The following is a 16,312-nucleotide window of genomic DNA, read 5'->3' on the forward strand; positions in this document are numbered from 1 at the left end:
CGGGCCCGGCCCGGGGCGGAGCTGCCGGGGTCGCTGCGGGGCCGCGGGTTCGGGGCTCCCCGGCTGCCACAAGAGCGCAGCCGTAGCCGGCACCTCGCAACCCGGTTCAGACAAGCGCCTCGCACCCCGTGGCCCCAGTGCAGACCAGGAGCTGACACACCCACAGTCCCGTGCCCCCAGTACAACCCAGTGCCCCCAGTTCAGACCGGCACCTCATGCACCCACAGCACTGTTCCCCCAGTACAACCCAGTGCCCCCAGTTCAGACCAGCACCTCACACCCCTGCAGCCCCATTCCCCCAGTACAACCCAGTGCTCCCAGTTCAGACCAGCACCTCATGCACCCGCAGTCCCGTGCCCCCAGTTCAGCCTAGCACTTCGCACCTTTGCAGCTCTGTGCCCCCAGTACAACCCAGTGCCCCCAGTTCAGACCAGCACCTCATGCACCCACAGCACTGTTCCCCCAGTACAACCCAGTGCTCCCAGTTCAGACCAACATCTCATGCACCCGCAGTCCCGTGCCCCCAGTACAACCCAGTGCTCCCAGTTCAGACCAGCACCTCACCCCCTGCCCAGCACTCAATCAGCCCCATGCCCCCAGTTCAGACCAATACTTTCCCATGGACACCGCTCCCCATTCCATGCACTCAAGTGCTTCAAGTGCTGACATCCGATACCCTCCAGCTCAGCCCAGTGCCCCCAGCACCTCCAGTCCAGCCCCACACCCCAGCCGGTGCACAGTGGCCTCCCGGGCACCCCAGCCATGGCCCTGGCCCTGAAGTCCTCGTGCAGGGGCTGCCAGGGGCCTGGAGCACCCGTTCGTGTTTCTTTCCATTGGTCTCTTTCGGTCATTTGTCACCTTTCAGCCAGTTCAGCCACTAACAACCCCAGAACTTTATTAAAAGCTGGTGGTCAAGGGCAGCGTGGCCAGGGAGGGCTCCCCGCTCCCTCGCGGGTTGGACATTACAGGTGCCCACAGGCGGTGGAGGTCGGACCTCCTGGCTCCCCGGGGAAAGGTGCACTTGACCTTCTTTCTCATGTTCATTGCACGATCCCGGTGGACTTTACAGCACTGATACAACTTGCCCCACAGTTTCTATAAACTTACTCCTGCCTCTAGATTAGTAAGGGTAACTCTCCCTTAGGTAAGGCACAGCTATCGTGTTGCCTCCATCTTATTTTGTGTTCAACCAAGATCAGAAGTTAACAGCAATAATGTCAGAGGGTGTCCTGGGTTTTGCATGCAAATTTTTCTGTATTTGATGGCGTTATTTAGATATTGGAGCACTCTGAGATATCCCCACTCTGGAATTTGCTCTGCAATTCTTCCCAGGAGATGGGGCAGAGATGGGTGTTTGAAGAGGGAGATGAGCACACGCAGTACGGGTTGTAATCTGCAGGGCCATTCTCCGCAAGGCCAGTGATAGCTACTGAAGCAAGAGAAGGTGTTGCTGAGGGGTCAGAGTTGTCTGAGGGTGATTAAAGAGCAGCTGTATTATCACAGCAGAGCATTCCTCCTGAACCAGTGCTGGGCAGCTACGTTAAAATTTCCCAGTGGGTCTGGTTCAAAGCATAATTGTACTTTCTTAAATAATACATTACAGACAAATTTGTCATTTCCAGCTCTCGGAGGCTGTAGTTTAGTTAAAGCAAAGTGTTGCAAGCTGGTAGGAAATTAAAGAATAAAGCCAGGACTTAGATTCCACTTTTAAGATTTCCAAAACTTAATGCACCCAAACATTTTCAGTAGAGCAGATGCATGCGTCACCCTGTCCACAGAAATTCCCTTTGAGGGGGATGCAGTGCCCATGGAGAATATCCCTGATCTCACAGGGGTGCCTTTCAGTCACTCACTAGATTTACAGTCAGGGCTGATGGAAATTATAAACCTGCTTTTATAACAAGCAAATGGGCCTGTTGCTTGTTGCCCAACTCTTTGTGCCACTCAGGCCAGGATCTCTGTGCCTCGATGCCCCATGGGCTGCTGGAGGAACTTGGCTGAGAGGTCCATGCAAGGACAGAGACTGTCACTCTCCACGTCACATTGCAGCATGTGGCCAAGGATCACGCTTGTCCCACCAGGCATGTTCCTGAGGAGGGTCTGCAGCCATCCCCAGTGCAGCCCTGATCCTGGGCAAGCGACGCGCTCTTTCTAGCAAACTGTCATCTTTGGGCTACTCTGGCTTTTGTGATAGTGCAAGAGTAACTCTCAGAAAAGGAATTCAAATTACATAAAGATTTCAGTGATGATGAACCCTTTTGTGCAGGCATCACTGATCCTCATGTCTACACAGACCTTAATCCTACAGTTGTGGAGGGTCAATATTTAGGTTAAGCAGTGGGCAGCTAAACAGGAAGGAGTCCTGATGGTCCCTGCCTTATCCCCACAGAAGGGATGATAATACAAGATCACCAAACCAAGCCAGGCTTGCAGACCAAGAAGCATCAAGTGCTTTGTGCCTGCCCTTTAGGAAAGCCCAAGGTTTCTCCTGCTTCATCTGACAGATCACATTGAGAGATGCTTAGATTCAGAGCCCAGTGCAAAGCACAAGGAGTGGGTCAGAGCCCTTCCGCGAGTGCCACTGCAGCCACCAGAACACTGGGGACACCAGAGGATACAGCAGCAGCTGTCTGACACCATCCCTAGCACTTCTCTAGCTCCGCTGGTTCATTCCCGCTTGACCCCAGGATGCAGTGGCAGAGCCCCAGGAGAGTGGGGTCTATTTGGGCTGTACAGTCCACCTAGAGAGGAGAGACCTATCTCCATCTGAAGGGACTAAAGGAACCCCCACCATAAGCACAGCACACATGAGAGCCTAGCTCTCACCCCAAACGAACACCTGCCAGCAGTCAGGTTCCCCTGCCCAGCAGCGCAGCACAGCCACACCGGGGCTGCCAAGAGAGGCTCCAAGTTTGGTGTATGCTCCTCTGTGACATCTGTACTTTGGTACAGATAACCATAGGCTGGACATGCCGCAATGTACGCGGGAGCCAAGTATCATTAGATCTCTAGGAGGGCTTTCCTCCTAGCAAGACAGCCGTGTCTGGGAGCATGGTCTGTAGCCATCTGTAGTATTGCTGTAAAACACAGACACGTCTTGGCAAGGAATCTGGCTTACGCATATCAACCTTCTCCACGCAAGGTGCAAGGCTATTTGGGCAGAGAACACTATCTGACCTCTCTGGCTGCACCAACCAGCTTTCCGTGCACGGTGCCAGCACCCAGCAGTGGTGTATACGGCTGCTGTAGTTTATCGGGGGCAGAGAGATTTACCTCTGCTTCATGTGCTGGCAGGATATTAATTCCCTGAGGTTCAGCAACGACCATCTCCAGGAGAGTGTTTCTTTGACATTTTGCCCACTTATCCGTGATTACAGGCTTGTACTGGTCTTGCCTTTGCTTGTTTGGTCCTTCACCCATCAAGTGTGTCCATGCCCTGAAGCTACAAGCCATCGATCATGGGACCAGGCTTTCCTGTGCGTGTCCATCATTTAGCACAGCACATACCAGCACTGGCCATGCTGCTGAGGGCTATTTTACAGTACAAAGGATGATTAACAGTAAGATCACACAGCTATAAATCAAAGATGTGCAGTATGAGGCATTTAGTAATGAAAAAAAAAAATCTGACTGGGCTTTCTCACACACACACACATTTTTCTAGGACCCTACTCAATTTCATAAACTCCATCTCCTTGTATCCATAGAAGTCATTAGAACTGGTGCTGTTATAATAGCAATTGCAGAGTGCATCTCTAACTCTTGGAGATTTTTCTCCAAGCTCCATAGTATGCTTGAAGTCTGTATGCTCCTCAACTTAAAGATGTGTCCTAATGCACCGTTGCTGGAATTTTCCAGCATTATCTCTCTGTTCATGTATCAATATGTGTCCAGACAATTTCTTCGGGCCACATGGCCATTACATTCAGAAGCAAGAAGCTGATAACACCAGCAAGCAAGGAGGCCAGTGCACTGACCCTTGCCAAAATAGGCATTGTTCCACAGGGAGATAAGAGTCGCCCACCTCCATGGGTGGACCTCGGAGTGACCAATGAGCGTGGACAGGCACCAAGGGTCGCTCTCCCCTTCCTCTTTATAACCTGGGCTGCCAGGGCGAGGAGTCCAAACCTGCTCCGAGCGTTCATTGCCTGAGCCCGAGCCCGCACCCGCCTGCACAATGACGCTGACTCAAGCCGAGAAAGCCGCCGTGGTCACCATCTGGGCAAAGGTGGCTACCCAAGCTGATGCCATTGGGGCAGAATCACTGGAGAGGTAAGTCCCCCAGGGCCCCTCTCTCTGGCTTTGCTGCTAGCATGCATCTCGTGTAAGTTTGCACGAGTGAGAGCACACTGGGACTGGGGAGCATTAATGGATGACCACTATGTCTTTTGCTATGTAATTTTCTGGAATGATATCTGTGCTACTAAATACTGATAGATGGCTTCAAAATTTTATAGCAAAACATAATTTTCTAAGCAATTTAATGGTTTATTTCCCATTATAGCGATTCAGAAGAATTCACAGCCAGGAGTGCTGGTGAGGAATTCAAAGTCATTCGTACTCAGTGTCCTGAAATGGGGTTATCACTGTTAGTAAATGAACTTGTTTTTTTGTACAAGCGATGCAGTTTCTGTATAAGTAATGCCATTTCTCTTGCAATTTCTAGGCACTAAGAGAATAGCAGTCCACTAAATTCACTGGATACTGATGTTTCATTGTTCCAGTTGATAAGTAACAAACTTAGGAAACAAGACAACTAGACCCCCTGCATGGAGTATAGCACAGTAACCCAAAATTCATACAAATTAAGCAAGCTGGCACAAAAGAGATAATAGTCTGGAAATTGTTCAGAAATTATTATGTTATTAAAAATTATTTAAATGTCATTTACAGCTCAATATAAAGTATTGTGATACTCCTTCCGGGACTCTAAGTACCCCTCATATCAATTCTGGTTCGTTCAGCTTTCACTAGTTTGAAGATTCTGCAAACTGCCTTACAATGTAATATAGAAACTGTAGCGACAATTTGGGGCTATTATTTATTTTAAAATACACCCCCCTCCCCCCAAAAAAAAGTTTAGAATTATTTTTAACATTTAATTCTTCTCTAGTATGTACAGCTTAGCCCACTGTCTAATCTGCACGTACTGCAGAAGAGGTTTAAGAGCAGAAAGGTCTTGACGTAAGCTTCAAGATCTCAAAGCTCTCTTACAGCCGCTGGCAGGTTTACACTGCAATTGCTTTGAGGTTTCACCATCTCATGCATGTCACTTCCACTGCTGAATCTCATTCTCGTGTTCTCCTCCAGGCTTTTCTGCAGCTACCCCCAGACGAAAACCTACTTCCCTCACTTCGATCTCAGCCAAGGCTCAGCTCAGCTTCGTGGTCATGGCTCCAAGGTCATGAACGCCATCGGGGAAGCCGTGAAGCACATTGATGACATCAGAGGCGCTTTGGCCAAACTCAGCGAGCTGCATGCTTACATCCTCAGGGTGGACCCCGTGAACTTCAAGGTGAGTGAGCACAGAGACTTTCAGGGGTGAAAACTGCCATCACAGAATTAGTGACCACAGATCATTTTGCCTACTGGCAGCTGGATCGCCGCCTGCACTGCGCAGCCTTGTCGACTCCTGTCACTGCTTGTTCCCCGCCTGATTTTTAACCTGAGATTGGATCTTTTGATGAAAGATCAGGTCTAGTTCAAACTTCTATGGTCTGTGTTGGACAGACTCGAGTCTCTACTGCCTTTGTTGTAATTTATGAACCTCCCTTTCAAGTCAAGTTATATTTCCTGGCTTGAACAAAGTAAGTTCTAAACGTTTCCACTTTGTTGCATTCCCTTGGGGAGGAAGGGACACCTGGAAAGCAGGAGTGGTATAAAGCAGTGCCTTTTGCCCTATACCAAAGGCAACTCTGCTTCTTCAGGCACAGCATCAGGCAGCAGTGTTACCTGGTTGGGACACACAGTTGTCATCCCAGAGCGCGCTGGGAGCAAGGTCCCTTGCAGACCCCGAGGCTGACATCTGTTACTGATTATGCTGGATTTTATTGTGTTTTCCCTTACAGCTGCTTTCCCACTGTATCCTGTGCTCCGTGGCTGCCCGCTATCCCACTGACTTCACCCCAGAAGTTCATGCTGCGTGGGACAAGTTCCTGTCCAGTGTCTCCTCTGTCCTGACTGAGAAGTACAGATAAATGGCCTCCACAGAGGGTGAGGGATGCACATCCGTGGTGCACGCCAGCTGCCAGGCTCTGGGGTATTCACCCCTTCCTATGCAGTCCTCTCAAATCCCCTATGCAGAGGCTTTGTCATCTGCAAAACTCAATAAATAATTCAAATGTGAGCTATGGTCTGTGTGCTTTCATCTCCATGTGTTCCACCTACACCTTGCTGTTCAGGCAGGGGTGTTCTGAAATGTCTACACGATATGGAGGGGAAAATACTAGGCTGTGTAAATTCATGTACTAATTCGTGTACTAATGAATTCATGTACTAATTCAGTGGGAATAACATAATATTCAGTGGGAATAACATAACATTGAGCAGAAGCCCAGAACAGGTTAGAGCCCCGTGACTGCTACTGCTCACCAAAGGTATATCCACCAAAGACTGTTTCCAAGCAGATCAGGAAACAGTGTTTTACCCTGCTAGGATATTCAATGGACCCACATTTTTGTTTGGCCTATCTAAAACCCATTGTAACCTGTTGTGAATAGAACCTGCATTGCCACATGTTGAGATGTGCCCAGAGTGATGCTGGGCATTGTCTTCTGCTGCTTCTCTCCATGGGGTGTGGACAAGGTATCTGATGTACTTCATGATCACCTTGGGCTATCACACCTGCTAGGCAAGTTTGGTAAAGGGACCATCCCCTCAGCTTGACATCTCTTATTTTTATACAGGGAAATTTACATGCATTTGAAATTTGGGAATACTAGTGGCCACTGGAGATCAGTGTTGATGGCATCTGGGGGACCACAAATTCTGACGGTTTCTCTGGAAAGCAGTGACAGGGAAGAGTTCAGAACTGATGGTCACCCTGGGGGAAGCACAGGGATCCTCCATACGCACCTGTTGTGGGTTGACCATGGTGGGCAGCTAAGCACTACACAGTCAGTCACTCACTCCCTCAATGGGATGAGGGGAATAGGCAAGGAAGAATAAAAGCAAGAAAACTTGGGGGTCAAGATCAAGCAAACAAACAAACAAAAATAATTGTTTAATAAGTGAAGAATAAGTGGAAGAATATGAAAAAAACCCAAAACAAAACGGGTGATGCAAAGGCAATCACTCATCACCTCCTGTGGGCAGACCAATGCACAGCCTGTTCCTGAGCAAAAGAAAAGGATAACCACCTTAAAACCCCTCAAAAGCCCTTATTTTCTCTTTTATTCCAGAGCATGGTGCTACATGGTACAAAACACCTCTTTGGTTAGTTGGGATCGTCTGCCCATCTATGTCCCATCCTAGCGTATCATGCACCCCAAAATCTACTCCTTGTGGGGGCAGAGTGGGAAGCAGAGATGGCCCTGATGCCGTGCAAACGTTGCTCAGGAAAAGCCAGAACATCAGTGTGTTTCCAGGGCTGGCTGGGTCAAACGTCTAAAGCACTGCACCATGTGAGCTGCTGTGAAGAAAATTATTTATCGGGTTACATTTGCTGCCCATGCCTGTCTCAGAGGAATTCTGACATGAAAAGGTGGGCACAAATTCTTAAGCACACCCTGATTGACAACCTGAGCTGGCACTACAAGCTGTGGTCCTCATCCCATTTACAAAATTTCAAGACTGTGTTTGGGCAAGGGGGGGAGAGACAGTGCAGAAGCTCTGAAGCTGCTGAATTTCTCTAAACATGTTTAGAGAAGCTTTTAAGACATGCTACATTTGTGGGTCTCAGGTAACCCGAACGTTTACATCCGCAGCTGAGGTGGTAGGTCAGCAACTGGTGTATCCCTAACTCCAAGTTTGTATCAAAGACTTTTACAGAGGCTGAGTGAAGGATGTGACAGTCACCAACCACCATATGCCCTGCCAAATGTCCCAGTGTTTACAGAGGGGTAGCAACACACACTGGGGTGGGAAGAAGGGAAGAAGACCATCACAGGATGGACTTTGGGAAGACCGTGCACCCAAAAAGGAGGTTCTTCCCCACTCAGGTCTCTCCAGGCTGCTGGGTAGATGGTGTTTCCCATGGTAGATCCCCAGCATGAACCGGGAGGGCTTGTCCGTGGCTCCTGCTCTGAGGCTCGCAGGGTGTTTGGGCAGAGAGGGGCTGGATGCACCGGGGTCTGGAGGACATGAGGGACCGGAGACACATGTGGGATCCACTCTGACGTCTGCAGAGACAGGGAGGACCCTGTCCCGGCCAGAGGGGAATGGTGGATCCCAACAGTAGGCTTGAGGACATGCAGGTTGGTGAGGCCGAGGCTGTGGCACCCATGGGACATGCCCATGGCTGCTGTTGACCATGGGGCAGCTCGGCCAAGCGCTGCCCCCAACCCCCAGCCCGGCATGGGGCTGGTGCAGTGGGGCACATCAGGGCAGGGCAGCCGGGCCCCATTGGGGCCCCCTCGGGGCTGGGCCTCTCAGGGCAGCCGGGGCCCCCCGAGGCAGCGGCCCCCCACCCCTTGGTGCCGATAAGATAACGCTGGGGCGGAGGTGCCGGCCACTATAAGAGGATGTCCCGGTGGGCCCCGCTGCCACCGAGCCCTGTCCGCCACCCCCAGCCGCCACCATGCTGACCGACTCCGACAAGAAGCTGGTCCTGCAGGTGTGGGAGAAGGCGATCCGCCACCCGGAATGTGGAGCCGAGGCCCTGGAGAGGTGCGGGCTGAGCTTGGGGAACCCACGGGCAAGGGGGGCAAGTGGGTGGGAGCCCCCCAGGGGCTGCTGGGGGCGGTTCGGCTGGAGGTCAGCACTGACCATCCTGCTCCCGCAGGCTGTTCATCACCTACCCCCAGACCAAGACCTACTTCCCCCACTTCGACCTGCACCACGGCTCCGACCAGGTCCGCAACCACGGCAAGAAGGTGTTGGCTGCCTTGGGCAACGCCGTCAAGAGCCTGGGCAACCTCAGCCAGGCCCTGTCTGACCTCAGCGACCTGCATGCCTACAACCTGCGTGTCGACCCCGTCAACTTCAAGGTAGGCAGGGGACAGGGGACAGGGGACAGGGGACGGGGAGTGGGGGCCGGGGGCCATGGCGGCGGTGCTGAGCCCTGTTTTGCCTTGCAGCTGCTGGCGCAGTGCTTCCACGTGGTGCTGGCCACACACCTGGGCAACGACTACACCCCAGAGGCACATGCCGCCTTCGACAAGTTCCTGTCGGCTGTATGCACTGTGCTGGCCGAGAAGTACAGATAAGCCATCGCCCATGCCCAAGTGCCGTCAATAAAGACACCTTTGCTGCAGCATCGTGTCCGTCTGTGCTGGGGCCGGGGGCCCGGGTGGGCTGGGATGTTGCAGTGCTCCTGTGGGAGGGAGGGAGGCTGTGGAACAGTGGGGCAGCACTGGCCGTGGGCTCCCTGGGTGCCCCACCGAGAGCCTTGCCCACTTCCACACCTCCGCCTCCAGCTTGGGATGCGGCTGATGCTGGTAGCAGGGCGGGAGCGATGGAGCTCAGCCTGTCACCTCGCCATGCCTGCATCCCACTGGGGAGCAGGGGCTAAAGATGAAGAAAAGCAGTTCTTGCATCCCCTTGAAGGATTCTCCAGGAGGGTAGGATTAATCCTTCCTGGCTCCATCTATCATGACTGTTGTTTAGGACTTTACTGGGGATGCTGTTGGAGCTGAGTGCCCGCATGAGCTCCAAAAGCAATCAGAAAAGTTCATGGAGTGAAAAATATCATCACAGACTATTAAGCACAAACAGTGTTCTTGGGCTCAAGCCCCTGAGCTACAAATCCCCAGCGACTGCCAGGGAAGTGCCCCCATGCCTGCCCTGTGTGCTGTTTTGGCTAAACTGAGGTAATTTTCCATGAGGTTAGTTAATTTTCTTATTGATAGTTATCACGGCCCTTTGTTTTTGAATGTAGTTTGAGAATGATAATATAGCACCTTGGGACAGAGTTAATGTTTTCTTCCAGTAACTCTCCAGTGTTTGGGACTTGGCATGAAAGAAATGTAAGAACTCATTGATGTTGATACTTATTGATAGGGAAGCCAAGGTCATCCCTCAGTTTCTCATGTTTTGCAAGTAAGCAGGTATATAATGTGGGGAGGAGTGGATCCAGGACAGCTGACTCAGGTTGGCCAACATAAGTATTCAATACCATGAACATCATGTTCCATATTTAAGCAAGAAGTTGCTGGGAATGGCTCTTTCCTCAATGGCCACCGTCCCTGGGGGTTCCTGCTCCTATTCCTGCTCCCCAGGCCTGGTTCCAGCACCTGCCGTGTGCCCTGCTGTTGCTGTCTGCACCTTTACTGAACTCGCTGTGCTCACAGTGTCCACCTCTGGTGCTCATTGCTGGGAACACATGTTCTAGTGGCCAAGTATTTGCTTTGTTTCTTTTTTCTTTTATTATTATTTTATTAAATCTGTTCCTACTTCAACCCACAAGCGTGTCCTCTCCTTTCCCTCCAGAGAAGGAAAGGTGAGTGAGCAACTGTTTTGCTGTTTAGCTGCCGGCCCAGCGCTGAACAGCAACACCCTGGGTGTCTGCTCTTCCCCTGGCACCCAGGCAGGGTGGGAGGGGGGCAGGCAGAGCCGTGGTCTAGCACAGGGCCACTGTTTTCAGCAGTTTGGAGTCTGAATTTAAAAAAAAAAATCATTGTCTTTAGATCACAGGTGATGGGTTTGGAGATAATAAACTAGCCTTTGCTTTGTTCTGTGCTGTGATATCAGAGGGAGGAGAAGAGCGTTGGTGAGGGATGGGAGAAGGTGCATCAGGAGAGCAGTGCCTGCAGTGGCCGAGCGCAGGCAGCAGCCAGGTAATGGGCACACAGGGACCCTGCCTGCGCAGAAACACGGGACTATGCCAGCCCATGCTCCTGCAAGTGCACTCATGGGCCCACAGTGCTTTTCCTCCACCCTTAGACACATTCCAGTCTACATCCTACTGTCTTCCTGTGCATTTACACCCATTTACTCTTGTGTCACCAGTTTGAAGGGCTCTTCTGCCTCCGCGTTTTGCCCCCATGATGCACACACAGGCAGCAGACACACCACCCCGGTGCTGTTTCCCTGGGCTCCGATTCCCAGAAGATCAGCCCCTCCATCCTCCCCTCCTCCCCTGCTCTGAAATGGTGCCAGCTCGAGCTAATCTCCCCTGAACACAAATGATAAGAACCATCAGCCATGGAGGAAACAGGGGTGTGAACTGTCCCCTGCCTGCCTGCGCCACCTTTTGAACCTACTGGAAGCACTGCAGCCCACCTCACCTTCCTCACCCTCCCTGTCTTCCTCACCATCCTCATCTTCCTTGCCTTCCTCACCATCATTTGAGGCTCACAGGGCTTGCCATGGGCTGCTGCAGCCCTGTGTGCCTTCCTTCCCTGGCTGTGAGCTCCTGCTGCTGGAGGCCAGTGCTTCCATCAGTGCCCAGCACTGACCCCCATGGCTCTGCCGAGCATCCCCCTGGCACAGCAGTCAGGGTCACCTGGTCCCCCACAGCACTGGGGCTGGCACAGCACATGTGCAGGAGGGAGGGCTGGGGCAGAGGAGCTCCAGGGTTCATATGCAGAGGGCTGCAGCTGTGGTTTGGGGAGCAGGAAGGGGGCACACCCTTTGGGGTACACTGTTTTGGAGTGCACTGAGGGAACGAGAGCAGTAGGTGCAGTGGGGCAGAATGGATGTGTGTATAGGGCAGAGACAGTGTGTGCACAGGGGCTGCGTTGGATGGCAGCATGTGCAGGGTCACTGTGCATACAGGGGCAGCTTGTGTGTGTGCGTGGAGGCTGTGTTGGGTGGGTCATGCACACGCAGGTGCCCACGGGGCAGCACGTGAGTGTTGGGGGCGCTGGGCAGGTCCGATCTGTGGGGCACAGGCTCCCACCATGCTATTGAAGTTATAATCCCACCCCTCTATTGCTCTCCCCTCCATCCTGCCCGCTTGTCCCCGTTAGAACACATCCAGGCTGTGCCAGGGCTGCCTGCGCACGGGGGACCCCGGTCAGCACCTGGCTCCAGGCCCTGAACCCAACCTATGCCGGGGGGGTGACAGACTCCTCCACCTGTGCCAGTGCAGACCGTAAACCTAACCTGAAGCCTAAACCTAAAACTAAACCGAAGCCTAAGCCTAAAGCTAAGCCTAACCCTGCAGTCAGCCTGTGCCAGAGGGGATGGACCACCCAGCCTGCGCTGATGTGAGCCCTGACCCAAAACCCCGCAGGTGCCGGGTGCCAGAGCCCCTCCAGCCGGTGCCGGTGCCGCGGAGCGGAGCGGGGTGCGGTGCTGGCCGGGGGGGCGGCTCCGCCTGGCCGGGCTCCAGCGGCGGCGGGGCCGGAGCGGGGCGGGCCGGGCCGGGGGCGGGCGCTGCCCCGGCACCGCATATAAGGGACAGCGGCGGCCAGCGAGGGCACCCGTGCTGGGGGCTGCCAACGCGGAGGTGACACCATGGTGCTGTCTGCCAACGACAAGAGCAACGTGAAGGCCGTCTTCGGCAAAATCGGCGGCCAGGCCGGTGACCTAGGTGGTGAAGCCCTGGACAGGTACGTGGTCATCCCTGTCATCACCCCCTCTCTTGTCTGTCTGTGACTCCCTCCCATCTGCCCCCATCCTCTCCCCATTCATAACTGTCCCTGTTCTATGTGGCCCTGGCCCTGTCTCATCTGTCCCCAACTGTCCCTGATTCCCTTTGTCCCCCAGGCTGTTCATCACCTACCCCCAGACCAAGACCTACTTCCCCCACTTCGACCTGTCACATGGCTCCGCTCAGATCAAGGCGCACGGCAAGAAGGTGGCGGAAGCGCTGGTTGAGGCTGCCAACCACGTTGATGACATCGCGGGTGCCCTCTCCAAGCTGAGCGACCTCCATGCCCAAAAGCTCCGTGTGGACCCTGTCAACTTCAAAGTGAGCATCTGGGAAGGGGTCACCATTCTGGCTCTTCTCCTGCACACACCCCTGGACACCCCCTCGCCTCACCCCCTTGCTCACCATGTCCTTTTGCCTTTCAGCTGCTGGGCCACTGCTTCCTGGTGGTGGTGGCCATCCACTACCCCTCTCTCCTGACCCCGGAGGTCCATGCTTCCCTGGACAAGTTCGTGTGTGCCGTGGCCACCGTCCTGACTGCCAAGTACCGTTAAGATGCGGCACCATGGCTAGAGCTGGATACAACCCATTTCCAGCCCTTCAACAGTGAGCAACCAAATGATCTGAAATAAAATCTGTTCCATTTGTGCTCCATCCCTGGTGTCCTGCTCTGGTTGCTGCCTGTGGGGAGGGAGTGGAAGAGATCTGCTCCGGGGGTCCAAACAGGGGGTCCCCCCTGCTAGGTGGGCATGTAGGTGAAACGGGCTCCGGTTTTGCCATCTCTGAGAGGAGGCAGCCTTTGGGTGGTGGTGCAGACACTGCTTTGCCAGCTGTGGGGCTCTGGGAGCAAGCAGAGCATTTCCAGGCACTGGTGGAAGGGAAAGACTCACAGGGAGCAGCCAGAGTCTGACTCTTGAGAGCTCTCTGCAGCTCCAGCCTGTCCTGGCCTTCCCACCAGCATACCATGCTGAAATCTCCTCTTGCCACACCAGCCCCATGCACTCCACAGGGCACACTGCTGGGGATCGTCTCCCGCTGGAAGTTTTTGCGGGAGACGGGGAGTGCAGGGGCTCCCAGTGCCTGTGACCCTCTGAATGGTGACACAGTGAGGACAACCTGAGGACCTTCGAGTGCAAGGGCATCTCTCTGTTCATCCCCAGCATGCAGGGCTGTGTGGCATTGTAGGACTTCTGTTTCCACGCAATGCTGCATTGCAGGGATGTCACTTTGGAGAGGCACTGGGGGGCTGGCAGGCTGGGGGAGACAGCGGGCATGGGGGACTGCAAGGGGAGCAGATGAGGCTCAGCCTCCGATCCTGCTTTTTGAGCGCTGAACCCCAGCACGGTAGGGGTGTCAGGGTAGGAAAATGAGCACAGGCAGCGAAGCGGTGCTGAGTGCCACAGTGCTGGTGTCTGTGCAGCCCCTGTCCCTTATCGCAGCACGCAGCGGGTGGCTGTGGCCAGGGGGGCTGCAGGCAGCTGATAAAGAAGAGTGTGGGCTCTCCTCCAGCTGTGGGTGTGGTGGGAGACGGGGCAGCAGATAGTCCTGGAGGGCTACGACCTGCCAGGTGCTGAGTAAGGCTGCCCTGTCCCTGCCAGAGCTGGGAGGTGCTTGGAGTGAAGGTTTGAGAAAGCTCCAGCATACCTGGCCCAGCAGAGCCAGAGCAGAGAGCCAAGGCAAGGTTGCCATGGGCCCCTTTACTCCCTGGCACTTACAAGGATGAATGCTTGCCCCAGCCCCACAGCCTTCAGTCACCATCAGTGAACATATCAAAGGCAGGAGAGACCCCAAATGACTCTAGAGAGAGAGGGACACCCACTAGCCCCCAGGGTTTCTCCTGCAGAGCACCATAGGCATCATGATCCCAGCTGCCCCCCACACCTGGGCACTGTGAGGAGGGGAAGAGAAAGCTGGTCAAGACATCACTGACCAACCTGATCTACCTTTGCCTTGAGCAGGGTGTTGGAGCAGGTCGCACCCTTCCAGCTGGTGTCACTCGGACATAGCCATGGGCACAACTCCGCTCCCCAGAGACCCTCTGCTCCTTGGGGGAGCAGGGACATGGTGTGGGGGGTCAGGGCACACAAGTGTGCAAGGCGGGATGGACTAGTGTGCAAAGCACTGGGAAGACCTGGTATCAAATCCAGCACAGGCTTGAGCTGCTCCAAACCTGGCCACAGAGGACGCTCACGGGGTCTTTATGCACATGGCGTGTCCATAACAGGGAAGGTGGAAGAGCAAGACAGGGACAGTATGTGCATGGAGGAGGAGGAGGTGGCAGTTGTCCCCGCTGCCTCTGCCAGGCTTTTGCTTCCAACCGCTTCCATGCCGTGTTGTGTCCTCGAGCAGGACACGGCGTGTGGCAGTGTGCTGTGTCCTGGCTCTGTGGCACTTTCCCAGGGATCTGCCTGGCCCACTGAGCTCCCAAGAGCCGGGATCAGTTTTGTCCCAGCCATTTGCCCCTGCTGCCACCAGATGGGGACCTCAAGCCGTGGTGCTTTATCGGGGCAGGCAAAGGGTGCAGAGGGCCAAGCCTTGGTCCTGCCTGCAGGGCTGAGCTGGAGCCTCCAGGCAGGGAGGAGCAGGCTGCCAGGTGGGCTTCCAGCCAGCCCCAGGTCCCGAGCACTCTGGGGACACTGGTGCCAGCTCAGAGGGGTGCAAGTGCCCTCCCCAGCAGCCCATTTCCAGTGCTGGATGCCCCAGCAGTTTGCTGCCTCATAGCGCAGGGGCGGGCGAGTCCTGTGCTCCCTTCACTGGGTGTCCCTTGGTGGCCACGGCTTCATGTGCCCCAGGACACAGCCTGCCCCACAGGTCAGACACGCTGGCGGCAGCTTTCTAAAGCTGGGCTCTCCCTGAGCTGGCGTTCCTGCCCAGCGCCATGGAACAGCAGTGCCCGGCAGCGGGGCAGGGCGAATCTTCCCCTGCTGCCTGCCCAGGTTGGTTTTGCAGCTTGTGTTGCTGCAGCCCTGGTGCTGAGGAGGTGGAGGCATCTCTGCACTGCCACAGCAGCGGCAGCCCGGAATGGCACCAGGAGACATAAAGGAGGTGAACTTTGAGGGGCAAAGCCCCCCGACCCAGGCCATGGCGGCACTCAGGAGGCAGAGTCCCAGCAGGCAGTTTCAGGGGAATATCTTCAGGTGAGACAAAAGCTTGTTCTGATGTCTACACTATTTGGAGGCCTTTCTCGCCACTCAGAAACATTCTTTCTTGATTGACAAACACTGTAAGACACCCACAGAACAACATAGTTATCATATGATAGTTCATTTTTATTGAATGAGAAAATAAAATGACATCAGGAAACAAGCTTGATGGCTATGACTTACCTAATCACAACACTTTTACCAGTCTCTTGAGGGGTTGCAAACAGTGTTGTCCAGGTAGCCTGGATACTACTCTTATTAATATCTGGTAAGAAGTCATGGCCATAGAGCATGCCTCCTGACAAGGGACAGAGAAGCACATGCTTCTGGAGGAGGTCAAGCATTCTGCAGGAGTTTACCAGGAATTTCCCATGCAAAATTTAGCTGAGAAGAAGCAGGAAGATGTGGATCTGGTTTATTGCTGGAAGCTGATCTTAGGACTCCAGCTGAGAGATTCTCCTGCTGGAGTGATGAA

General features: G+C 54.0%; 3 protein-coding genes across 3 annotated transcripts; all 3 read left to right on the plus strand.

Moving 5' to 3' along the window:
* Positions 1 to 4,177: 4,177 nt before the first annotated feature.
* On the plus strand, positions 4,178 to 6,197 carry LOC135994492 (hemoglobin subunit pi). Its single transcript, XM_065645051.1, has 3 exons — positions 4,178 to 4,272; positions 5,311 to 5,515; positions 6,069 to 6,197. The coding sequence occupies exons 1-3, from the start codon at positions 4,178 to 4,180 to the stop codon at positions 6,195 to 6,197; spliced, it is 429 nt and encodes a 142-aa protein (XP_065501123.1).
* Positions 6,198 to 8,730: 2,533 nt separating this feature from the next.
* LOC135994502 (hemoglobin subunit alpha-D) lies at positions 8,731 to 9,383 on the plus strand. The gene is made up of 3 exons (XM_065645066.1): positions 8,731 to 8,826; positions 8,942 to 9,146; positions 9,237 to 9,383. Exons 1-3 carry the CDS (start codon positions 8,738 to 8,740, stop codon positions 9,363 to 9,365), a joined length of 423 nt encoding a protein of 140 aa, XP_065501138.1. The 5' UTR covers positions 8,731 to 8,737; the 3' UTR covers positions 9,366 to 9,383.
* A 3,121-nt stretch (positions 9,384 to 12,504) lies between these two features.
* On the plus strand, positions 12,505 to 13,348 carry LOC135994144 (hemoglobin subunit alpha-A). The gene is made up of 3 exons (XM_065644456.1): positions 12,505 to 12,653; positions 12,811 to 13,015; positions 13,120 to 13,348. Exons 1-3 carry the CDS (start codon positions 12,559 to 12,561, stop codon positions 13,246 to 13,248), a joined length of 429 nt encoding a protein of 142 aa, XP_065500528.1. The 5' UTR covers positions 12,505 to 12,558; the 3' UTR covers positions 13,249 to 13,348.
* Positions 13,349 to 16,312: the final 2,964 nt, after the last annotated feature.

This window comes from Caloenas nicobarica, chromosome 14, assembly GCF_036013445.1.
Source record: "Caloenas nicobarica isolate bCalNic1 chromosome 14, bCalNic1.hap1, whole genome shotgun sequence".
In the NCBI taxonomy this organism is placed as follows: Eukaryota; Metazoa; Chordata; class Aves; order Columbiformes; family Columbidae; genus Caloenas; species Caloenas nicobarica.